Raw genomic sequence first — 26,763 nt, 5'->3', positions numbered from 1 at the left:
AGTACAGTCGGCTCTACTGAAAGTGAAAAGACATGCATCTTCTGATGTTAGAAGTACAGGATCAACCTTATGGGCTGTAGTTTGGTACAACATTTTAAAAGCTATGTTTTTAGGGTAAATTCCATGAGATTGTTTGATGAATGTGGTCATTGAAAGCTACTTGAATTAAAAGTTAACCCTCAGAATGTTTGCCTGGAAGGAACTACAGGAACAGATCTAAAAATACTGGAAAATAAATATCACTGAACATAGCAAAAAAAACTCAGCTTATACAGCAGGTCTTACAGCTTTCTTAAATATTTCACTAACTTAAATAATCTGGCAATAAGCAGCCGGAGCAAAAAAAGGGTTAGGATCATTTGTGATATTTGAGGCTTTTGTGGTATTTCTACTGCACAAACCTAGCCAAAAGGCAGTGGGGCACAGTACAGGCTCAGAGACAACATAATGTCAAATGAGTGATAGTAGATGTGCCTGGTTTGTGGGCTGTTAATGCATTGTGATGTATTAACAGTTCACAAATTAGCAGCCTCAACTATAATTTGTTGAAAAACATTTTGTTGCAAATCATTTATTTGATTTTTAGAATTCATGAAGGAAACACTCTCTGAGGTTTAACTATTGTCCCAGAATTCTAAGAAAGTTGTAAGCAAAAGCTGCACTGTCTCACCACGAACAAATATATGTATTTGGGTTTGTGCTGCTTGTAGACGCCTGCACCACCAAGCTATTAGGGGAGAAGTGCTGAGCTAAAAATGCAAGGTCATCCAGTGCAAGGCAGTCGAGTATTTGATCTGGTAGCTGAGCGGGACGGGACGGTCAAAGTAAGGTTTGGCCCACACCCCAACACGTTATCTGTAATTGCTTCTTCAAAGTAGACGTTTGCCCCAGCAGTATGACTTCTGTCAGGACACTAGTCTTGGCATCCAAAGTGGGGAGCTGGACGTCAAGGACCTCCGCTGCCCTACATATCAACATGGCGTAATAAGCCCTCTCCTCAGTGGCACGACCAGGGTTGAAAGAAGCCCCAACTCAGGGGAGGTATCAAGGCCACTAGCTTCATTCCGATTGTTTTCATAGTATTACTGCCCAATCTCATCACCCACATCGTAGTCATTGACCTAATCTGTGCTGAACACTGACTGCAGAGTATGTGTTCTCCTTTGAGGAGGCCGCAAATCGAGTAGAGGAAATGGCACAGCCTCGGTCGAGGTTGAACCTCTGCCGACTTGGAGTCAGAGAGGGCAATAGGTACCTCCTCTTCTGGCGTCAATGGAGACAGCATGGAAGTGCAGGGAACTGGTGTGACTCATGGTGATGGAAATGAACAGATGGTCCTCTATCGGTCATTGTGGTGTTGGAAGGTATGATGGAGTGAAAAGAAAGGGATTGTAGGGCATATCCCTTCCAAACAATGTGCAGGACCCAAATATCCGATGTTTTGGCCTGTCAACCCGGCAAGTAGACTGGACGGCCAGTTGACCTTTATTGAAGGGGTGATGGACACCACAGTCTCGACCGCTGAACTGCTGGGGATCTTGTTGAGGTTGGGTTGGCTGGCGGTATGGGATACCTCTGCCAAAGCCTCAAAATTAAAAGTTAGGGCTGATGCATGTTCGAAGGTGGGACAGATCAGGCAAGTGAGAATGCTGTGGCTCTCCTCTGCTTGAACCACTCAAGAGCAGAACCTGCCTGGCCCTAAAGAGGTAAGTCCAGTCAAAAGGCATGTTCATGAAGGACAACAAGACCTCACCTGAAAAACCGGATGACCGCAGCCAAGAGTGGCTGCGAATGGCGACACTAGTGCCAATGGCCCACCCAGTGAAATCACTGGTGTCCTAATCACGATTCAATTGGGAACTTGGCCACCCCACTACTGTACTGCCTAGCCTGGGCCGGAGACAGAGTTGGAATTGGAGCCGGAGGATGCTCTGGGATGGTTTCGGAGGGCCCAACCTGTGCCTAGAGCACACCCACCAGAGGTATTCCCAATGGAGAACTGCTCAGCTCCACGGGGCCCGAGGGTGCGCCAGAAGGAGTCAGCAAGGATCCAGAGATTGTAAGCATGGCCTCGCTGACTCTTTGATCTGTTTCAGAGTAGCAGGTGGCCCAGGAAACAAGGACAAGCATTTGGATAGACTCCAAAGTCAATCGACTTTTAAAGCAAGTTTAAGATGTATGGTGCAGCTTCCACACCTTCTCAGAAGAGTGTGACTTACCAACTAACTTTGATCAAGACAAAGCCTGACATCAGGAATGACTCCTTTGACTTCCGGATCTGGAATGGGACCGAACTTTCGATTTGGGGCGGTCTCATGACAGAGTCTTCAGGTGCTTGGCGATGAATAGTCCCCACCTCTCGATCTTGAATGGCCTTCGGGATTCTCGACGTGCAATCCATTGCAAGCCCTACAGTCGTGACTCAATCACAGGCAAATCTGATGCACCACCTACCAGCACACAGAGGTACTGTTGAAAAGTTTCCAGATCCAGTCTGATGCCAGGAGGATATTCAAAAGGTGCAGAATCTGTGGCTAGTAGTCTATCTGAATAGCACATGCATCATTTGCAAGGTACTAAAAAGGTGTAACTTTACCAATCATATATGACATATCGAAGTATAAAGAAGTAAAAAATATAAGGTAACCTGCTCTAAGATTTTGATGGCACAAAATGGATTTTTACACTAGAGAATACACTTAAAATAAAAGTTAAAAAAGCATAAAAGAGGTTTAAGGTTAAAAAGTTTATGTAGAGAAAATCAGACAAAAATGGCCACACTAAAAGATACAACTGTCTTTTATATACAGTGGATTTAATGATCACCTAATCTTAATGTTACTCTCGAATTGTTTTAACCTACCTGAGTTGGTCTTCGGCTTGCTGCGCATTTTTTTTCTTCCTCGGAGGCTTCTTCTTTTTGGGCTTGCTGGCATTTTGATTGTTCTGTTTACTGTTCACACCAAAGTGTCCAGCAGATATGTCACTCTGCAACAGGTTTACCAACAAAGGACTTGTAAGAGTGACATCCTTATTACCAGGGAAGCCAGGATTCTGTCCACAGTTCATCGGATTCCCATTTGGTGCGCCACCGAAAGAAGTGTTGAAAGGTAGCCCATGTCCTGGAAAGTGGTTCCCCTGAGTGTTGCCACCTTGCATCACCTGCATGTGGGCTTGTCCCATGTTGCTTTGCTGCAAGGACATTTCTGGCATTATTTGTGCAAGATTCATATCACTGTTCATATTTGCAGCAGGATCCCCATGTTGCTGATTTAAGTGCTGACCCGGCCCCAAACCTCTCAGACCCTGCCCCTGAATACCCATTCCCTGAGGATTGCCATTCACTGAGCCCTGCTGTGACATCATCTGTGCAGCAAATTGCACCATATTTCCCTGCATATTTGGAGTTTGGCCCCTCATTAGCTGAGTTGAGCCAGTCATGAGACCAGGCTGGCTTTGTGAGGAAAACTGTTTGTTTGCTTGCATTTGATTGGCCATTATCTGTTCCATCATAGAATTCTGCTGCATTAAGATCTGACCTTGAGGGCCCATCATCTGATTATGAGGTGGAATCATCTGCTGACCTGGCTGTGGAATCATCTGTTTGGTTGGCGTCACCTTTTGCTGAGTAAGGCCAAGATTCTGATTTTGAGATGAAATCATCAGTTGGCTTTGGGGCATAAGCTGGGTTCGAGGGATTATCATCTGGTTTTGAGTGTTCAAACCCCCTTGAGTTTGAATGTTCACCAAATGTCCTTGAGAGGATAGGATTTGTTGGTGCATAGCAATTTGCTGTGATTGTGGGGCTTGTTGAGGCTGTCCTTGTATATTCCCCAAGTTTACTTGTAGAACACCACCACCTCCACCACCTCCACCTTGCTGGCTGTTCAGGTTTCCATGAAGCCCCATTAGATTGGGCTGCATCATATTAGTTGTTCCTTGGGATCCTTGTGTCTGATTCTGCGGGCCAACTGCTTGACCTTAAATGAAAAAATTTATTAAGCACAACATATAAAATATTTTAACAGTTAAAATCATTTTAATGAGAAATGTAGAATCATTTGATTTCCTAAAGTCTGTACAGAAATGGGAACTGATTTAAGTTAACATTGTATAACAAGAAGCTGTAGTGAAGAATGTCCAGCTGTAGAACAAAAATCTTATCTAATCAATCACAAAGTCCCTCAATTTGAAATGTATGAGTGTACTCAGTCTTTACTGGCTTACAAATCAAATGCATGTGATTTTCAATAAAGGTAGAATTCTGCTGTCTTGAGCTAGTTGGGGGGGCAGAAATGATTATTTTGTTTGGTAGACTCAATAGCTAAGAATTACCAACATAGCCGTGTCCTGAACTCAAGTAAAACAAAAACACAATAGTAGTAATACTGTGCAACATTACAGGCTTTTTTTTAGCAGGAGCAGCCAAACATCAATGACCAGTTGTTCAACCTGCACATATTTAAACAAAAGAAAATGCTACTTCCCAGTATGCATCTGTTCTTGGCATGTAGAGCTGTAGAATCTCATGCTTTGCATAAGATCACCATCTAGTGTTGGGTCCAGATGTTTGAACTTTGTTTTTCTGGAAGTTTTTCCCTAGTTACGAGGTAGGGGACTCCTCCCTTAGGTGGTAGTGCGCATGGTCTTCGGCTCCATCTTCAGACCTTTTCCGCAGAGGGTAAGAGAATGGAGTAGTAGTAAAGAATAGATAAGTCCATGCGAAAGTATGTGTAGTAAAACAGAGAACTATAGCAGTTACAGGTACCTGGGGAGGTGAGTGGGCGCATGAGATTCTACAGCTCTACATGTCAAGAACAGATGCATACTGGGTAGCATTTTCCGTCCGAGGCAAGTGAGCTGTAGATCACATGCTTTGCATAGACTATATAGCAGTCTCCCCATAGCGGTGGCTATCATGTAACTGTTGGAGCCGTCTCAAATAATGCTTTAAGTACTGCTTGACAAACATTGGCTTGTTGTCTTGCTAACACATCTACACAATAGTGTTTGGTGAATGTGTGTGCTGTGGACCATGTTGCAGCTTTGCAGAGATCAGTAATAGGGATAGTCCCTAAGAAAGCCATAGTACCCCTAGCTTGCGAGTGGAATGTGCTCTAGGGGGTACTGTGAGAGTCCTTGTGGCTTTTTGATACCAAATATGAATACACTTGACAATGCACCTAGCAATTCCTGATTTGGAGATAGGATTGCCTTTGTGAGGTGGTGCAAAAGCTACAAATAGTAGTTTGGTTTTACGAATTGATTTTGTTCTTTCAGTGTAATACAAAAGAGCTCTTCTGACATCTAGGGTATGTAAAGCTCGTTCTGCAATAAAGTCAGGTTGAGGGAAGAATACAGGTAATTCAACTGACTGATTAATATCAAATGAAGATAAAACCAAAGGTAGGAATTTAGGGTTGGTACCAGGAACCACTTTATGTAACTGGAAAAAGTGTTTGCAACGAGGAGAGCTGTTTTCCGAGTAAGGATTTGTAGTTCACATTCGTGCACATTTGTGCATGGTTCAAATGGCAGACCCGTTAGTCTTGTGAGGACTATGTTAAGATTCCATACTAGGGCAGTTGGGAGTCTAGGGGGTATTACCCTTTTTAGCCCTTCCATGAATGCTTTGATGACAGGCAGTCGAAATAGCGATAAATATCGCCTATTTTGAAGGTAAGCTGCTATGGCAGCAAGATGCAGTCTGATGGATGTATAGCCAATGCGGACTGCTGCAAATGCAATAGGTAGCACAGTATGTCCTGTATGGAAGCATCAAGGGGGTTTATGTGATTGTTATTGCAATAGACGACAAAATGCTTCCATGTGGATGCGAAGCAGGTCCTTGTGGTAGGCTTTCTGGCCTCTCTAATAATGTTCATACAGTCTGGTGGAAGGTTGAGATCACCAAACTCTATGACTTCAGGAGCCAGATTGCAAGGTTCAGCAATTGGGGATCTGGGTGTTTGATTTCTCCATGGCTCTGTGTGAGGAGACTGGGAGTCAAATGTTATTTTTGGTGTGGTACTAGAGAGAGTTCCAACAGGGTTGTGGAACCAGGGTTGATGTCCCCAAGTTGGAGCTACTAGTATTAGCATGAGTGATGTTTGCCTGAGTTTCCGAACCACTGATGGAATGCATGGGAGAGTCCCTGACCAGTTGATTCATAGAGCATTGATTTTGGACAAAGGGTGTGGATACCTGGAGGTGAAGCTTTGACATTTTGCATTTTCTGGTGTTGCGAACAGGTCTATGTGAGGGACTCCCCAAGCTTGGAAGTATAGTTGGAGAACTTGAGGGTGAAGTTTCCACTCGTGTATTTGATACCTCCTGCTGAGGAGGTCCAAAATCTGATTGTTGACTTCTGGGAGGTGTTCTGCTAGGAGATAAATGATGTGGTGAATAGCCCCCTTCCAGAAGTCCTGGGCTAGTTGGAGAGATTGTCCCCCCCTCTCTGTTTTTGTATTTAATACATAGCTGTCATGTTGTTGGTTCGGACTAACACAGCTTTGCCAGATAGGTGATCTTTAAAGGTTTTGAGAGCTAGAAAGATTGCCATGAGCTCTAAGTGATTGATGTGGAACATCTTTTGCTGGCAACTCTACAGTCCTTGCGCTCTGTGTTGTTGAAGAGGAGCTCCCCAGCCAGTAAGGAATGCCTCCGCTGTCAACAAAGTCTGTGGAATCGGATCTATGAACGGCCGCCCTTTTGACAGGTTTTGTGTGTTCAACCACTGCAGAGGGCGATGAGTACAGACGCTTACCAACACTAGATCGGTTAATAGACCTTGAGACTGGTTCTACTGACAGGCTAAAGACTCTTGAAGTGGACGCATGTGTAGCCTGGCGTGGAAAACCATCATAATGCAAGATGCCATAATTCCCAGCAGTTGCATAAACGCTCGAACCGGAAGTGACTGAGTGGGTCGAAATTTGAGAATGAGCGCCTGAAGGTTTAGAATTTTGGCTGCAGTGGGATAGGCAAGAGCCTTCAGAGTATTTAGAGTGGCTCCTAGGTAATCCTGAACTTTGTTTGGCTGTAAGTGTGAATTTAACACATTGACTAAGAACCCTAGCTGTTGAAGCAGGTGAATGGTTAGTGAAGTGTGCTTGCGACATTGATGATATGTGCTGGCTTTGATGAGCCAGTCGTCCAGATAGGGAATGACATGTATGCTTTGTCTTCTGAGATGTGCAGTTACTACCGCCAGACATTTTGTGAAGACTCTGGGGGAATGTTTGTAGGACAGTTGATGAACTCCAAGCAGGAACCAGAATGGATACATTGTAGAACCCATTTTTTCTTTTGTTTTTCACTGCCACTTTGGTAGAAGTTGTGACAGTCGTCCCCCCCACAGGTGTTACGTTGTCGGGGGAACTATGGGCAAGTCACTGTTTTGTATTGAATGGCGAGGTACATGTGTTGGAACCTCTACCTCTGCCCTTGCTGGCGTTTCCTCTGCAAGTGCCTCAGAAGAAACCCTTGGAACCTGAGGGCTGGTTATTGCCTTTATAGTTGGACGCAGTGTCTGAGGAAGTAGTCTTGGAACCTGCTCGATAAAAGGAGCGACAAAAGGAACCACACACTTGTGGAGACTGAAGTGCTCCCATGGATTTAGCCTCTTCAGTATTCTCCTTTTTATCCAATGAAGTGTCTACCACAGGCCCAAAAAGGTGTTCCCTGTCAAAGGGTGGGTTTAGTATGGAAGTTTGAACTTCCGGTTCAAAACCTGAAATGCACAGCCAGGCGTGCCTTCTTAAAAGAACACTAGTGTTTACCGCTCTGGCAGATGTATCAGCAGCATCTAGAGATCATCTAATTTGGTTATTAGAAATTAACCGCCCCTCACAAACCAGGTCTTGCGCTTTTGATTTATGCTCTTGAGGGAGAAACTGGATGAGGTGTCCATTTCATCCCATTGTGTGCGGTCCTAGTGTGCAAGCAATGCTTGTGTATTAGAAATTCGCCAGAAGTTAGCAGCCTGGGAGGCTATCCATTTTCCTGACGCATCAAGAAGTTTAGACTCTTTATCTGGTGGTGGTGCGTCTCCATTAGTTTGGGAGTTTGCCCTTTTACATGCATTAAAAACTACTAGTGAATCTAATGGTAGTTGACCTTTTATGTAAACTCGATCTGATGGGGAAGGCTTGTATTTTTGATCTACCCACGTGGTAAGCATACCTCCTCTAACAGGATCTTTAAAAATGTAGTCTAGATGTCTGGTCATGCCTTTCTAAAGAAATAATGTGGGTGAGAAGTGCACACTATTATTCAATTTAGGCACTGTTGATTGATATGTGTGCTGTGTTGGGAAATATGCCTGCGGAGCATATGAGATAAAACAAAGCAAGTAGCCTAGTTCCAAAATGGCAACAAGGACTCCCATATGCACTACTAGTTAAACAATATTGGCTTTAGAAAATTTTAATCAAAAATATTCATATAGAATTTCATATAATATGAATTTATGCAACAGAAATTTTCTTATTCTTTTGTACAAGGAAATACGTTACATTATGACAAAATCATAAAACAGCAGACTGTTCTGTATGACATATTTCAAAACCTGATGCATTTCGGGACACTCGTTCCCTTCATCAGGGGTATTCTGCGAAAATGAAAAGCAAACAATTCAAATGATGCATTCTGTGGTCAGCCCTATTTTAATAAAATTAAAAGTAAACATGTTTTGTGATTCACCAATACAGCATGCTTTCACCACCATAATGTTATTCAAGGTGTGTGCAAAAATCAACACTTACTGTCTTCACACAGATAGATACTCATGTGGAGTTGAAGGCTACATCAAAGAATGGATGAGAACACTCATTGTCAAAGATGCCATGCCGCTGAACTTCCTATACATGACTGATATGGCTCACAAAGTACAAATCAATGCATACCTGCTCTACACTGAGCAGACCCAACTCCTAAAAGGCAGAACAGTTGTTCAATATCACGGGTGGGAAACACCTGAAAAAGTTTTAAACAACACGTAAAGAACTCTCTTCTACCTGAACATCAACGCAAGTAAATATCAACAAATGTCGGTGCTCACCTCTTTATGTACCCGGGATCACGTAGATAGACCGCACCAAATATTAGAAATACTCTTCACTGCCACTGTGGAAACAACACGCTATCAATAAATCAATTCCCATAATTTAAAAACACAAGAACTACCAACTCCAAACAATAAATTACCTCCAGCACTGACTCAGACCTTGTGCGTAGTGCCGCTGTATTGGTACACCTCAATCACTTTTCCAGTTTTAAACCTATGATATCAAGCGTCAAAGCGTTTTCCTGACGTCCATACAAAAACCGGATCGAAGCGGTTAACTGCCCGCAGAGTCATCTTACCGTGGAATTGTGGTTTCCCGGTATATAAATCAACCCGACCACGCTGTTGCCCGAGAAGAACGCTCTCAACGAATACTGGCGTTTTCCCCTTTACAAATTTAAACACTCCGACGGCACATAGGAAGTGACGTCCTCCCGTGCTAAATCAGCATTAAAAACGGACTAAGAAACCTAGTATAAACGACGAGGATAACAAAATGAATTGGATTCTCTGTGTTGTAACAGAGTCCATGACGAAGTATGTACATGAATAATCGAACAATGTCACCAATCTAAAGATACAAGGCCTAATTCTTCATTCCTGTGTAGTATCACAAAAAAGTTCTGGGAGAGAATACAAATGAGGAAAGTTCAAGTGTTCAATACATAGTGGTAGACTGGTTAGTAGTGAGCATCTGTTGGAACATGTGTAATCATAGCACCTGATGAAAACATAGCAAGCATTTCAACATGACCTGAATACCAGATGAATTTTGTACCTAACATGACATAGTCTATATCACACTACTTGGTAATCTAATTCAAGCTAATGTGTGATAGTACAACTCACTCTCCCTATGATAAAATCTGAATCTGTGGGTTGTTGATCATGTATCAGTATGTGTTGAAGAATGTATGGGTAAACCTAGGTGTTATTCAGTCGCGTTAGTTGTAACGACCTGTGATAGGCATCCAAGTATTCCCATAAGGATCTTGTTAGGGAATATTTCTAAAGGAAGCAGGCCATCTCTAATTAATCATTGAGGCCATATGGCATCATGGTCTGAAGATGCTTAATCCAGAAGATCTCTCTCTGTTAGAGTATTTTGGAATTGTATACTCCTGCTCTCTTGGGTACTTGCTCTATGATTTGGAATTTGAGTTGACCGATGGTGTGGCGTTGTTTCTCCCAGTATACTGCCAAACTAGAGGTGGCGCTTTTTGTTCGGATTTTGCTTTTATGCTCCGCAAGTCTTGTTTTCATCTTCCTGTCTGTTTTTCCCACGTATAACAGTCCACATGGGCACTTAAAGGCGTATACGACGTTTTCAGAGTTGCAAGTTGTGCTGCTTTTAGTTCTAGGGTGTAATATTATATCTCCAACTATCACATTATTACAGGGAGTACAATTCCAACATTTGGACATTCCGGTTTTAGCAGTTGTCGGTCCACTTTTTGTTTGTTTCTTTTTTGAAGATAAAATTCCTTTATATTGTAAGCTCCTGTATAAGCGAACAAGGGTTTGGCACTGAACAGGTTCTTAAAGTCCATTTCTGATTCTAATAGGTCCCAACGTTTGTTTATTATTCTTTTAATATCTGATGACGCAGTTGAATATTTGGACACAAACACTACTCTGTTTGTTGGCTTTTTGATGGCTTTTTTCAGTACTTGTTCTCTGGGTGTAGACTGAGAGCCTTGTCTGCGTGGGTGAGGAGCCTGAACGTGATCCTTTTGCTGACTTGCAACTCTGAAAACGTTGTGTACGCCATTAAGTGCCCATGTGGACTGTTATACGTGGGAAAAACAGAGAGGAAAATGAAAACAAGACTTACGGAGCATAAAAACAAAATCCAAACAAAAGCATCACCTCTAGTTTGGAAGTACACTGGGAGGAACAACGCCACACCATCGCGCAACTCAAATTCCAAAACATAGAGCAAGTATCCAAGAGAGCAGGAGTAGACAATTCCAAAATACTCTTACAGTGAGAGGTCTTCTGGATTAAGCATCTTCAGACCATGATGCCACATGGCCTCAATGATAAATTAGAGATAGCCTGCTTCCTTTAGAAATATTCCCTAACAAGATCCTCCTGGGAATTCTTGGATGCCTATCACCGGGCATTACAACTAACGCGACTGAATAACACCTAGGTTTGCCCATACATTCTTCAATACATACTGATACATGATTAACACCCCACAGATTCAGATTTTATCATAGGTAGAGTGAGTTGTACTATCACACATCAGCTTGAATTAGATTACCCAGTATTGTGATATAGACAATGTCATGTTACATACAAAATTCATCTGGTATTAAGGTCACGTTGAAATGCTTACTATGTTTTCATCAGGTGCTATGATCACACATGTTCCAACAGATGCTCGCTACTAACCAGTCTACCCCTATATATTGAACACTTGAACTTTCCTCGTTTGTATTCTCTCACAGAACCTTTTTGTGATACAACACAGGAATGAAGACTTAGGCCTCGTATCTTTAGATTGGTGATATTGTTCGATTATTCATGTACATACTTCGTCATTGACTCTGTTACAACACAGAGAATCCAATTCATTTTGTTTTGTCCTCGTCGTTTATACTAGGTTTCTTAGTCCGTTTTTAATGCTGATGTAGCACGAGAGCACGTCACTTCCTCCGTGCCGTCGGAGTGTTTACATTTGTAAAGGGGAAAACACCAGTATTCTTCGAGAGCGTTCTTCTCGGGCAACAGCGTGGTCGGGTTGATTTATAAACCGGGAAACCACTACAATTCCAGGGTAAAATGACACTGCGGGCAGTTAACCTCTTCGATCCAGTTTTTGTATGGACGTCAGGATAACGCTTTGACGCTTGATTTCATAGGTTTAAAACGGGAAAAGTGATTGAGGTGTACCGATACAGCGACACTACGCACAAGGTCTGAGTCAGCGCTGAAGGTAATTTATTGTTTGGAGTTGGTAGTTTGTGTGTTTTTAAATTATGGAAAATGATTTATTGATAGCGTGTTGTTTCCACAGTGGCAGTGAAGAGTATGTGTAATATTTGGTGCGGTCTATCTACGTGATCCCGGGTACATAAAGAGGTGAGCACCGACATTTGTTGATATTTACTTGTGTTGATGTTCAGGTAGAAAAGAGTTTTTACATGTCGTTTAAAACTTTTTCAGGTGTTTCCCACCCGTGATATTGAACAACTGTTCTGCCTTTTAGGAGTTGGGTCTGCTCAGTGTAGAGCAGGTATGCATTGATTTGTACTTTGTGAGCCATATCATTCATCTAATGAAAGTTCAGTGGCTTAGCATCTTTGACAATGAGTGTTCTCATCCTTTCTTTGATGTAGCCTTCAACTCCACACGAGTATCTATCTGTGTGAAGACAGTAAGTGTTGATTTTTGCACACACTTTGAATAACATTATGGTGGTGAAAGCATGCTATATTGGTGAATCACAAAAAACGTTTATTTTTCATTTAATTAAAATAGGGCTGACCACAGAATGCATCATTTGAATTGTTTTCTTTTCCTTTTCACAGAATACCCCTGATGAAGGGACCTAGTGTGCCGAAATGCATTGGGTTTTGAAATATGTCATACAGAACAGCCTGCTGTTTTATGATTTTGTCATAATGTAACGTGTTTACTTGTACAAAAGAATAAGAAAATTTCTGTTGCATAAATTCATATTGTATGAAATTCTATTTGAATATTTTTGATTAAAATTGTTCAAAGCCAATATTGTTTAACTAGTAGTGTGTGTGGGAGTCCTGTTTGCCATTTTGGAACTATGCCACTTGCTTTGGTCATGCCTTTCAACATGGGCAATATGTGTGTAGAATTTAGTGTGTTTTGTAGGGTCTCGAAAAGAAAGTCCTCTTCAAGGGATTCTTTGTGTAGTGGAACTCCATGGTAAGTAGCAACCCTACTTAACAACTCGACAAATCCAACACTGTCATCTGGTGGAGAGGGTTTGGTAGGATATATGTCCGGGTCGTTATCAGCAGGAGTCTTAGTAATTCCACACGTCTCCAGGCTGATCATCATCATTATTATCCCCATTCCCATCACCCTGATTGTCAGGTGTGCGTGGTGGTGAGTGCTCAGGTAAAGTTGGCACAGGTATAGTCTGGGGTAAAGAAGGTGAAGGAAAAGAGGAGGAGGAGGGGAAGGATTTGTCCCGACAGTTCTCTTCTTCAATGGTATGTGGTATTCCTCTTCTGTAGTAGCACCTCTTTTTACAGTCACTTTAGTGGTGATATGTCGAGTCTTTGGGTGTATAACCAGGATTTTTTGTTTTGGATATGGTTTGTCGAGCGGATCACCGAAAACATGTTTTTTTGGTGACTTCGGAATCTCAGTGTATTTTAGCTCAGAATGTTTCAGCGCCAATGGTTTCTTGGACGGAGTTTTCGGATCCGAAGTTTGTTTTAGTGCTGATGGAGGATGTTCGGTGTCAGACTATTTCTTCGGCTCCGAAGTCTTTAGCTCAGTGCCCAATTTGGCATGGGGCTTTTCGGAGTCGGAAATCTTTTTACTATACTTCGGTGTCGAGTCCGAAGGTGGGGCTTTAGTTTAGAAGCTTGTTCTCTGTGCTCACCGAGGCCAGAGGGCACAGGTTGGTGCGGAGCCTTTTTCTTGTATGGAAGTGGAAGGTGGGGTGAGGTAGGGACTGTACTCACGGTACCTTGTCCCTGCGGAATTCTTCATCCTCATAAGAGCTATCTTCGGAAACAAAGATGTCTTCCTACTCCTCATCGGCTTCGATGTGCTCGTCGCCTTCCTCCTCGAACGATTGAGGTCCGAAGAGGTCCAGAATGGAAACTGTTTGTTGTCTCTGTATTTTGTGTGGTCAGGCCCGACGACCGCGAAGTATCTTTTTGGAGGGGAAAGCTCAGCATGTGTCTCTGTGGTCTTCTCTGTGGTGGGGTGACAAACACAAATTGCACACCTCGTGTGAGTCAGTGGGTGGGTATTTCGCGTGGCACCGATGACAGAACTTGAAAGGAGTTTGTTCCATTGAATGAGAGTCGAACCTGGGGCTAGGCCCGACAGTCTCCCACAAGCTCTCCTATCGAAGTTTTTGTTAGGAGTAACAATCCGCGAAGAAAGAGGAACGCGAACAGAAACAATACTGTCGAGTGTGAATATTATACGCGCCAAGAATTTGAAACCTGCCTTTGATGAGAGACAAAAAAACACTCGGATACCCTACTACAGTTAAACTTGATCAATACATTAACATTCTAGAGCTCCTTTATCTGGATAAGAACATTACAGAAAGATTTGGCACCAATAAGGAAATCAATAAGCCTACTCAGTTCTTAAGAATTGTCTGTAAAAGATGTGCGTTAGCATCCATTCCCTTTAATCTATTAATACTTTGTGTGAAGAATGTACAAGCTGATACACTCAGCATACTCCCTCTTAAAACACCAGAACTATTTGTTGGTGATATAAGTCGTCCATGCAGTACTGCAGACAGGCTAGCAAAACTGGTTGGAGCCATTTAGATTTTCTTTTTCTTCACATGGGTAAAATGTACTTATATAAATTGCCAAAAATGCACAGCACTAGTTGTTGGCAAGCCAAAGTATGCTGTAAGGAATATGCTACTTACCAGTATGCATCTGTTCTTGGCATAGAGGGCTGCAGAGTGGTACATTATGAATAGATCGCCATCTGGTGTTGGGCTCGAATGATTGCACTTGTTTTTCTCTTGGAGAGTCTTTTGTAGATTGGGGACTCCTCCTTTGGTTGCTAGTGCGCATGGGCATCGGCTCCATCCTTTGATTGTTTTGCCATAGTAGGGTTAGATGGAGTAGTATGATAGAATACAGATAGAAATGCCCATGTAAGTGTATCTAAATAAGATAGTGTTGGAACAGACACAGGTTTCCGGGGAGGCTGGGAGGGCATGTACCACTCTGCAGCCCTCTATGCCAAGAACAGATGCATACTGGTAAGTAGCATATTCCGTTCGAGGCATATGGGCTGCAGAGGGTACATTATGAATAGACTATACAGCAGTTCTCTACCTAGCTGTGGTCACCCGTGTCTGTTGCAACAGTCTGAAATAAAGTCCTTAATACAGCTTGTCCCACTCTAGCTTGTTGTGTTGTGTGCACATCTACACAATAGTGTTTTGTGAAGGTATGCGGTGTAACCCAGGTAGCTGCTTTGCATATGTCATCTAGTGGAATGTTTCCCAAGAATGCCATAGATGCTCCTAGTTTACGTGTAGAGTGAGCTCTAGGAGGAACAGTTAATGTCCTCTTTGCTTTTAAGTAGCATATTTGTATACATTTTACAATCCATCTGGCAATGCCTGCTTTAGAGATGGGGTTGCCCTTATGTGTAGGAGAAAACGCCACAAATAGCTGTTTTGTCTTTCTGAAAGTTTGTGTTCTTTCTATATAGTACAATATTGCCCTTCTGACATCCAATGTATGTAGGGCCCTTTCCGCTACCGTCTGTGGTTTTGGAAAGAAGACCGGTAGTTCCACTGACTGATTGATGTGGAATGCTGAAATTACTTTAGGCAAGAATTTTGGGTTTGTTCTAAGAACCACTTTGTTTTGGTGTAACTGAATGAATGGTTCTTGAATTGTAAACGCTTGCAATTCACTTATTCTTCTGAGTGAAGTGATAGCTATGAGAAAGGCCACCTTCCATGTGAGGAATTGTATTTCACACCTATGCATAGGTTCAAAGGGTGGTCCCATTAGTCTGGTAAGTACTATGTTGAGATTCCAGACTGGGGAAGGTGGCAGTCTTGGTGGAATGACTCTTTTGAGTCCTTCCATGAAAGCTTTAACTGCTGGTACTTTAAACAGGGAAAGATGTTGTCTGTTTTGTAGGTACGCCGCTATAGCTGCGAGATTAACTCTGATAGAGGTATATGCTAAGTTACATTGCTGCAAGTGTAGTAAATAGCAAATAATCTGTTTAGTGGATGCGTCCAGAGGGTTGATGTGATTACTGTTACAGTATACAGCAAACCTTTTCCATTTTGCTGCATAGCATGCTCTGGTGGTAGGACGTCTTGCTTGTTTAATGATTTCCATACAGTCTGGAGGTAAATCTAAGTATCCAAACTCTATGACCTCAGGAGCCAGATCGCTAGGTTCAATTGTTTGGGATCTGGGTGCATTATTTCTCCATGGTTCTGTGTAAGGTGCATGGGTAATAATCGCAGCTTTTGATGTGGCACCTGTGAGAGTTGCAGTAGCGTGGTGAACCACAGCTGTCTTGCCCACATGGGTGCTACTAGTATTATTGTCATTGAATGCTGTTGCAGTTTCCGAACCACTAATGGAATTAGTGGGAGAGGGGGAAAAGCGTAAGCAAACTTGTTGGACCAATTTATCGATAGTGCATTGCCCTGGGACCGGTGGTGTGGGTACCTGGATGCGAAGTTTTGGCATTTTGCGTTCTGCTGAGTGGCAAACAGATCTATCTCTGGTTGCCCCCATCTTTGGACTCTTGACTACGTTGAGAAAGGCCTCTCGTTCGTCGACGTAGACTAAAGTTTTTCTTTGATATTGGAGTCGAAACGCGTCGGAATGGAAATGAAATCGTGTTCGATAACAATACCGCCGAATTGGAAAGGGAATACGCGCCGAAATATCACTTCTTCCCGAAGTCGATCTGGAGCGCTTCGATCCTCATCCGAACCCGATGGCGGAAAAAAACAATCTAAGGATGGAGCCGATGCCTATGCGCACTAGCAACCAAAGGAGGAGTCACCAATCTACAAAAGACTCTCCAAGAGAAAAATAAGTGCAATCATCCGTGCCCAACACCAGATGGCGATCTATTCATAATGTACCATCTGCAGCCCATATGCCTCGAACGAAATGTTTTTCTTATTCACACTGTACAATCCAGAACATGCATGCTTGCTTATTTGGGAGTATAATTTAATAACAGTGGGTGCTGCAGAGATCAGCCTAATACTAAGGATTCTTGTCCTAGCTCCCCTCTTTTGGAGCGTGTCCCGACTCCAGCTGCATGGTTGGCCCTCATTTACACTGTTATCGTTATCATAGTCTGCTTTAAACCGCTGTTATCATACTTAGTCACTTCTGCTGTAACACTGTTTCCTTGCTGCAACATTGTAGCCTTTCCTTTAACATTGTTTCTAGCCGCTTAACTCTGTCTCTACTCCTGATTACCCTTTAAGATCATACTTCTTTTGTATTTCTTTGCACCCTCTGTTTTAACTTGCTGTTTTTTCCTGTTTGTCATCTTTCTCTGCAGCTCCATAGCAGCTCATTTTTCCTGTCCTTTATAGCCCGCTTCTTACCTCTTAGCGCCCCATCCTTCCTCTCAGGACCTACTTAATGTAGGCCACAGCATGGCACACGAAATGCCAGAGCAGCGGGGGGGGACTGCAAGCTCACCTTCAGGCAAGCCCGCCAAGCGCAGGTCCGCACCTGAACCACGGCCAGTGCCAGGAACCCTGGTTCTGCTGCCACCCAAAGCTACACAGCCTTGAAGTTCCATACCCTAGACCCTGCAACAACAACTGCTGCCACACCTCGCCCTGATCTTCAGAAGGACCTTTCGCCAGCCAGCACTGCTTCTTCGTCTGCATCACCAGAGCACCCACTCACACGGCAACCACTACCACACTGACCATTACCACCCCAGAACATCTCTGCTGCCTCCTGCTCTACGCATGACGTATCTGCAAACACGCCACTGAGTTCTGAGACACCATCTCCTTCCTCACCCCCGATGTCATGTTCCTTACCGAAACCTGGCTCAACATTGAATCAGCACCCGACCTTGCCTCATCAACGCCAGCCAGCTACAAGATAACAAACCAAGACTGTATCAACAAATGTGGAGGTGGAGTCACCATCATTCATAAAGAAGCCGTACACTGCACCACCACCACCAACACCCCCCACTCTATAATAGAGCATGTCAACTTCCTAATCCACACAAATGGCAAAACCATCAGAGGCACGCTCGCCTACAGACCCCCAGGCCCTCACTCCAGCTTCTGCAGCGTCATCCTCTATTTCATTGCAGTGCTCACCATCAACTCCAAGAACTACATCTTTGTCGGAGACCTCAATTTCCACCTCGACTTCCCGAACGACACTGACACCAACACCGTCAACCTCCTCAAAAGCATGAACACCCTCGATCTCACTGAACTAGTCAACCTCACGCACATCGTAGGACACGTGTTCAATCCCATTTTCCCGGCCAGCAACAGAGTCAAGTACAGCCATATCACCAAACTCACTTGGACAGACCTTGCCATTGTCCACTGCACCATCACAGGTCCACTTCACAGGTCACCTCTGCACCGCCACCAAACTGCCCAGAACCTCTAACAGAAGCTAGAACAAAGTATCAGGGAGACATGGACCAAAGCTCAACTCCCTACCACCCGGACACTTCAACCAACCTAGAGCAGGCTGCCACGAATTTCTCTTCCTTGATCACTAAAGCACAAGTTACTTACCTTCGATAACGATGAACAAGTTACTTACCTTCAGTAACGCTATATCTGTAAGAAACAGTAGTTAGTATTAGATTCCTTACCTTAGAATATCCCCAGGCGTCAGACTGGATCCGGAAATGTTTACGTAGCAGTACCCTTGCGCGTCGGTAGGAGTCGTCCGCGGCTCCGCGTCCGTCATCGGCGTCGTGATGACATCGTCTGAGTACTTAGACGCCGCCTCCGCGCGCTGACGTTAGTTCTTATACACAGCTTTTCCGCGCCAAAAACGCAGAGCCATGTTAAAAACCAACATTGGTGCCATTGAAACTAGGGCCCTGAAAGGGGATGACCTTAACCCTAGATATCGGTTCGCAGAACGGGGAGGATGGGTGGGGCGGTAAGGAATCTAATACTAACTACTGATTCTTACAGCTATATCGTTACCGAAGGTAAGTAACTTGTTCATCTGAAAGAAACAGGTTAGTATTTGAATCCTTATCTTAGAATAGATACCCCAGCAATACCAACCCCGGTGGTGGGTCTGCGAACCAATAATCACACCAGAAAGTCCTGGAGGATGGAAAAGCCAAAGAAGCCATCCCTCCCGACTTGGCTGTCCAGGCAGTAGTGTCTTGCAAACGTGTGCAGCAAGGCCCCCGTAGCTGCCTGACCGATGTCCTGCAAGGGGACTCCCCGGCCCAGGGCAGTGGTAGACGCAGTGGCCCGATTGGAATGGGCCCTCAGCCCAACAGGAGGCTCCTTCTTCGCCAAGGAGTAACAAGCCTTGATACACAAGATGACCCACCAAGAGATGGTCCGCTTGTGCACCGCCCGTCCCTTCTTAGCGCCCACGTAACCAACAAAGAGTTGGTCATCCACCCGGAACTGGCGTGTGCGATCTAGATAGAACGAAAGCGCGCGTTTTGGGTCCAGACGGTGGATCCACTCTTCCTCCTTTGAGGGATGCGGAGGCGGAAAGAAGGTGGGCAAGGTGAGAGACTGCCCGATGTGGAAGGCCGTGACAACCTTGGTCAGGAAAGAGGGTCTAGTCCGCAACACAACCTTGTCCGGATGGACAGAAAGGAAAGGAGGTTTGGAAGAAAGAGCCTGGAGCTCACTCACTCTCCTGGCAGAGGTGATGGCAACCAGGAACGCAGTCTTCAGAGTAAGAAGGCGGAGAGGACAGTTGTGAAGTGGCTGAAAGGGAGCGCACATCAGATAGGTAAGAACAAGGCTCAAGTCAGACTGAGGCATCACAAACGGAACAGGGGGAAACGTGTGTGATGCCTTTCAGAAAACAAGTTACAATAGGGGACTTGAACAAAGACCGTTGATCAGGCAACCTTAGAAAGGCTAAAAGGGCAGAAAGGTAGCCACTGGATTCAAGATAGCCTGGCTGATGAGGATTATGAATCCGAAACCGGTCTCAGGATGCTAGTTTCCAGTCCAGGGAAGACATGGCTTGGCAGTTCTGGCTGGACTGTTCCCATGAGGCACAGGGTCAGACTGATTTGCATATGGCCATGTTTGAACTGGGGTGGCTGAGTGAACTAAAGAATGGTGATGGATTAAACCCAGATCAGTTGACTGGGGTGAGTGTTTGATTTGCTCAAACGCTCCGTCCATCATCCCCTTTTGTATCGATTTGTTCGCCCTAAGTTGGCAGGGTATGCTCAGACGTGAGTCCCTTGCTCACTTGGCCACTAGATTCAAGATAGCCTGGCTGATGAGGATTATGAATCCGAAACCGGTCCTAGGATGCTTGCTTCCGGTCCAGGGAAGACATGGCTTGACAGTTCGGGCTGGACTGTTCCCATGAGGCACAGGGTCAGACTGATTTGCATATGGCCATGTCTGAACTGAGGTGGCTGAGTAAGCTAAAGAATGGTGATGGATTAAACCCAGATCAGTTGACTGGGGGTGAGTGTTTGATTTGCTCAAACACTGCCTCCATCATCCCCTTTTGTAGCCCTTGATAGTGCCCAGAGCAGAGCCCTGCTGGGCAAGAGAAAGAAGGAAGAGAAGAACCTCAGAAAGAGGGGCAGAGACAGCCTTTGCTGTGCACCATGCCACAAATCTGTTCCACCTGCAGGCGTATACCGACTTTGTGGAGGGACGCCTGGCTGCCAGAATAACATTACAGACTTCAGGAGGCAAGTAAATTGGCTTCTACTGCTGCCGCTCAATCTCCAAGCATGGAGGTAGCGACTGGACAGGTTCGGGTGGAGGACCGTCCCCTGCTGCTGCGACAGAAGGTCCTCCTGAAGAGGCAGACAAGCCGGGGGATCATCAGACATGCTGGGTAGCTCGGGATACCAGTACCTTTGTGCCCAGTCCAGAGCCGAAAGGATGACTTGGGCCCGGTCACGCCTGATCTTCTTTAGCACTCTGGTCAGAAGAGGTATAGGCGGAAAGGCGTACAACAGACCGCAACTCCACTCGAGACGAAAAGAGTCTTCGAGCGAGTGCCGCCTTGGAAATTCCAACGCGCAGAACTGATGACATTGCGTGTTCTCTTCTGTGGCGAATAGATCTAACCAAGGCTCTTCCCACTGCTGAAAGAGGTCTTGCGCCACATCCGAGTTCAGACGCCATTCGTGATCCATCATGCACCAACGGCTGAGTTCATCCGGCCTGGCGTTCAGAGAACCTGCCAGGTGTTGAACCACCAGGGTCACGCACTGATGTTCCAGCCACTACCAGAGGCGCAGAGCCTCCTGGCATAGGGTTCACAACCCCACCCGCCCTGTTTGTTGCAGTACCACATGGCGGTGGTGTTGTCTGAACACCTGCACTACACTCCCCCAGGACAGAGGGGAGGAATGCCTTCAGTGCAAGCCGGATCACCCGCAGCTCCAGAAGGTTGATGTGTAGCCAGGACACCGCCGGAGACCAGAGGCCTCTGATCTCCGCCTCTTCCATGTGGCCCCCCCAGCCCTGGAGGGACGCGTCCGTCACAACTACGTGCTCCGGTTGGGGTTGGGAGAGGGATCTGGCGCTGACCCAATCGGGGTCCGTGAGCCACCATTGCAACTGTCTTGCAGTGCCCTCCGAGATCAACACATGGTCGGACAAGTCTCCCTGATGTTTGGGCCCACTGAAACTTCAGGTCCCACTGCAGAGCCCACATCCGCCACCTGGCGTGATGCACCAGAAGGATGCAGGAGGCCATCAGCCCCAGAAGCCACAGCGTCAACCTGACCGAGACTCGGGATAACGGCTGAAAGATCGGAATCAGAGCCTGAATGTCCCGAACCCACTGTTTGGGAGGATAAACCCGAAACTGTGCCGAGTCTAGAACCGCTCCGATGAAGAGGAGCTTCTGAGAGGGACACAGGTGTGACTTCGGCACATTGATGGAGAACCCCAGCAGGTGCAGGAGGTCGCCCGTAGTCCGGAGGTGGCTGACAACTGTCTGGGGCGAGCCCGCCCTCAACAACCAGTCGTCGAGGTAGGGGAACACTGAAACCCCTAACCTGCGCAGATGAGCTGTGAAGGAGAAGGGAGAGGTTTAGCGCATGAGTGCAAAGCAAAAACGGGTTACTGGTCAAAGGATTAGAGGATTAACATGCAGCGCAGTAACTTACGGTTTGTACACGGTCGCGGAGCTCTCAGTCGTCAATTCCAAACGCGGAAGTGAACGGATACAGGGTTATCCGTAACCCGTTTTTGCTTTGCACTCATGCGCTAAACCTCTCCCTTCTCCTTCGTCACACACAGACCGATATTGTTTAAATACGTTCACTCATGTTTTTGTATCGGATTGTTATTTGATGTGATTATATAGAACCTGCATTGAGCACGATTAGGATATAAATCATGAATTGCAATTTCTGCCTGAATGCCACGATTTTCACTTTGAATGCTAAGGTCTTGTATGTTTTTCGTTTGCCACAGGCCCCTGACGAAGGGTTTCCTTGACAACCCGAAATGCATTGGGCATAATGTAACGTTGTGAAATTCTATTGATTTCAAATGAACTCTCTATTGGAAATGATGACAATTTCTAAAGACATGCTTTATGAATTAAAATAATTGCCATGTTTACAAAAACTTAGTGGAATCTTCTTCTTTTTGAATACGTTATCAAAACAGCTGAATTTGAAAAAAACAATAAGGTTGAAGTTGAAAGTGCGCGTCCTTTGTGTTCAAGAGACCACACTCTATCCACATACTATCAAGGCACTGACAGACACAGTGTAACAAGGACTGCGCCAACACAAATTAATCACTATTGTTTCATAAAGAAATGGGCGCACGAAGATACTAATAATCACTAACTACAAAACATGACTCAAAGGACTTGAAAGAAGATGGCGCATCAGCAAGGACAACACAGACCGAACATCCTACAAAAATTGCTCAAGTAATACCGCCAACTCCTGAAAAGGATGAAAGAGAGCAACCTTACCAACAGCATCAAAGCCAATGTCAACAGCAGCAAAGAGCTATTCTACATTGTTAGAGAGTTCTCCAACTCCTCAGCCTCCTCAACCATTATCACTCTCTGACAGGAACTCAGTGACTCCCTGGCGGACTCTTTTCACCACAACATCTCAGACATCTACAAATACTTCGATCCATAACCTGCTGCCACCGACATCCTCTGCTTAATTTCTTCACAGAGGCAAAATTCGACCACCTGCTAACCACCTGAAACTAACTCACTACTCAAAACACCACCGCCATCGTGATTTCTATTCGCTCAAGAGCACTGAAAGACCCCTGCCACCACCACATCTGCTCAAACTCACCACCATTTCCAACGTATTCATTGCCACAGCCACCTTCAGTGATAAATGCAAACACGCAGAAGTTAAACCTCTCTTCAAGAAACCGACTGCCGACGCTTGCAAACCTGAGAACTTCAGTCCCATCTCTCTGCTCCCCTTTCTGACAAGGTCCTTAAATAAAAAGCCATCAACCACCAACTCGCAGAACACCTGGAGAACAACAACCTTCTGGACATTCAGTCCGCATTCTGCCCCACCACAGCACTGAAACCCCCTCATCGCCGCCACTGACGACATCAGAGCCCTCCTTGACCGAGGATTAACAGCAGTCCTGATCCTCTTCGGCCTCTCCAGTATTCAACCCACCACACCGTTATCAAAAGACATCACCACTTTGGAATTCAAGGAGATGCCCTCGGATGGATGGCCTCCTTCCTTACCGGAAGAATCCAGAGAATCCACCTGCCTACCTACAACTTCGAACACAAAAGCATCATCTGCTGCAACCTGTTCAACACCTACATGACCCTCCTGGCCGACACTGTCAGAATCCAAGGACTAAACATTATATTGTACTTTGACGACACCAAGCTTATGCTCTTGTTATCAAAAGAGCCCTCCACCACGAGGGCCAACTTCCACAGGAGCATGGCGAGAATCGCAGATTGTATGGAAGACAACTGCCTGAAACTCAACACAGAAATACAGATCTTCGAAAAAAACACCTCACCATGGATCGACTCCTGGCGGCCTTCCGAACTAGGTCCCGCACCCATGCCAACAGACCATGCCCGCAACCTCGTCATCATCCTGGACAGCAAACTCCGCATGAACAACCAGATCAACGCAGTCTCCTCCGCCTGCTTCCTCACTTTTCACATGCTCCCAGTCAGCATCGACAAATCGTCACCCAAGCCCTAGTCACCAGCTGGATGGACTATGGCAACACACTCTAGGCTCTTCAGGAGGTGCAAGTTGATTCCTGTTTATAGACCGTACAGAATTCTGCAGACAGACTCATCCTCGGCCTCCCCAAGCGGACCCACATCACCCCCCACCTCCGTAAACTCCACTGGATCCCCTTTCAGAAGAGGTTACATTTCAAGATACTCATCCACACATGCAGAGCCCTGCACAACAAAGGACTAGCATACATCAATTATTGCCTGAACTTCCACCAACCTAACAGACAACTTCCCTTCGACTCTCTCTACTTCGCTCACACCACCCCCCACATCATTCCTCCTCCTGCCATGCAGCCAATTCCTGGAATAACCTCCCTCTCCTCCTCCAAACCTCACCCTCGCTAATGAAGTTCAGGAAGGGGCTCAAGACCTGGCATCTAGACTGAGCCTCCATAGCAAAATCCTCAGTGGCTGGATACCCTCACGCTTGATTGATTGACTGATTAAATTATTATTAAAAGTGACTTGTGTATATTGCTCTAGTATCTCCACTGTTTAAGTCCAACATTCGTAAGGTGTGCCGATATGGAAGTTTAATCAATCCCAAGGTACGCTGTGCTAAAAGTAATACTGTATTGGGTGAGTGAGGACCAGCCTGCACAGTGCACTATGTAGTGATGCACTTATAGTTTTGAGGCACACTTACTGGGCTTGAGCGCCCAAAGCTAAGCAGATTCTTGAGGAGAGTGGCATGTTCCAAAGTGTGCTCTGGGTGGGTGTGAAAAAGAGTTAAAAACAAGACATTTGGGGTTGGGCAATACCAAACCAAACTATGTGAAACATGAAACAAACACAGGGAAGCTAATTGCCCCAGGGGCTTAACAAAGGCCACACAGCCCCCCCGGTTTACCCATACTTGATTGCGCCCCTCAGCCACTACAGATGCAAGTGTGAGAGGCACTTTCAGCATATCTTGCAGGGGGCCTGTTAGGTTTTGTTACGCTACTGACTTGCCCTTATGAGCAGGTTTAAAGAATACACTCATACCATAAACACAATCAGAGATGAGCCAGCTTCGTTATAGACTGCCATCAAGAGATCCATCTTGTTTTCACAAGAGATTATACTCTAAGCTATATCATGAGAATCAGAAGTTAAATTCTTCAGAAATGTGTGAATATATGACAAAAAATCATATACCCAAAATGGATGCCAGTGAAAATGCCTTCTTTAAGGCTCTACCCTAGAGGAAGTTAAAACCATAATAGTTACTTTCTTTTGGTTACACACTTTCTCGTGGACACTCTTAACTGCAGATTCCTCACCTTGAGAATGGGAATATGAAACTAGGCATCCTTGAGTTTTAAACACAGTCAATAAGTCAATTTGCTGCAGCAGAAGGATGACCTCCTGTACAGTTAACTTCTGGAGTGTTAGGACAGGATGTAAGGGTAGAGGGTCCGAAGGTCCAGGATGGGCCTGAAGGGAGCCGTCCTTTGTGTGGAAAAGGAAGGAGAGAGAGTAAACTTCTTTGCCCTGTTTATGGGGAGGGCTGGCTCAATGGCTACTTTTTGAAGGATCACTTGGACCTCTTATTCTAGGAGGTTGAGGTGCTCCCTGCAGGGGTTGTGTTTGCAGGATGGTATGCTGGGTGGTGGTGCCATTAGTTATAGGTGGTAGCCATGCCCCTGACAGGTGTTGTGTGAGCTGGGGGGGAGGGGGCGGAGTTTGTAAATGATTGGTGGCAAAGTCCCAAAGTCCCTGTCACAAAAGCCCTCTTTGTCACTATCTCTGGTGTTAGTACCCTGTAGGAACCCCTGCTACAGCCCGTGGTGTGTACTGCTGGTAAGCCTACTGCTACTATCTCTGATAGGAAGCGTAAGGCTCAGAAGTGGTGGTTTGGAACCCGCTGTATTGGTGTCTCCGGAAGGCTCCTTTAGCTATGGAAGTTTAGAGGGCACCAATGGCTTTGGTTGTGTCTGTGTCTTTCTGCTCTAGCATTTGGTCAACCTCGGGCCTTAAGAGAGCTCTCCTTCAAAGGGCATGTTGAGGACATGCTGCTGAACTTCACGCGTAAAGTCCGAAATGCGGAGCCAGGAGTAGCACTGTATCAAGACACTAGAATTGATGGCCTGAGCAGTGGTATCAGCATCATCCACAGCACACCTAATAGTAGCATTTGAGATGGGTCTACCCTCTGCCACTAACTTTTATACCCTCTGTTTAAATTCATCAGGCAGGTATTTGATGAGATCACCCATCTCATTCCAGTATCATCTGTTGTACCTGAAGAGTAGGACGACAAAGCTGAGGATTCTCCAATAAGAGGGCCTCCAACTGCCACCCTTTCCCAAAAGCATCAAGACTTTTACTACCTTTTTCAGTGGAATGGTGGCACCAGTCCCCAAGAGTTATTATGCTCAAGAGTAGCTCACTAGAGACTCTGGGAAGACCTCACCTCTGACATACTGAGGGCAATTTGGTAGGATTTATATTTTCTTATCTCCCCAAGTGTGACCATCCTGGCCCTGACTTGTTCCTTGAATGGGTCAGTGACTGACCTGAGCATCTCCTTGAGCATGGGCAGAAATTGCA

The 26,763-nt window shown here is 45.2% G+C and overlaps 1 protein-coding gene across 3 annotated transcripts in view; it reads right to left on the bottom strand.

The window, feature by feature from the left end:
* The window catches only part of NCOA6 (nuclear receptor coactivator 6), a 444,043-nt gene that overhangs the window by 153,350 nt on the left and 263,930 nt on the right, over nucleotides 1–26,763 (bottom strand). For all 3 annotated transcript variants that reach the window (XM_086932282.1, XM_086932279.1, XM_086932280.1), the window contains exon 9: nucleotides 2,864–3,980. In XM_086932282.1, the coding sequence (XP_086788408.1) occupies nucleotides 2,864–3,980 (1,117 nt within the window). The remainder of the gene's footprint in view (nucleotides 1–2,863; nucleotides 3,981–26,763) is intronic.

This window comes from Lissotriton vulgaris, chromosome 7, assembly GCF_964263255.1.
Source record: "Lissotriton vulgaris chromosome 7, aLisVul1.2, whole genome shotgun sequence".
Taxonomy (NCBI): domain Eukaryota; kingdom Metazoa; phylum Chordata; class Amphibia; order Caudata; family Salamandridae; genus Lissotriton; species Lissotriton vulgaris.
Note: the sequence above shows the minus strand (reverse complement) of the source record. Positions and strands in the feature narration are given on the sequence as shown.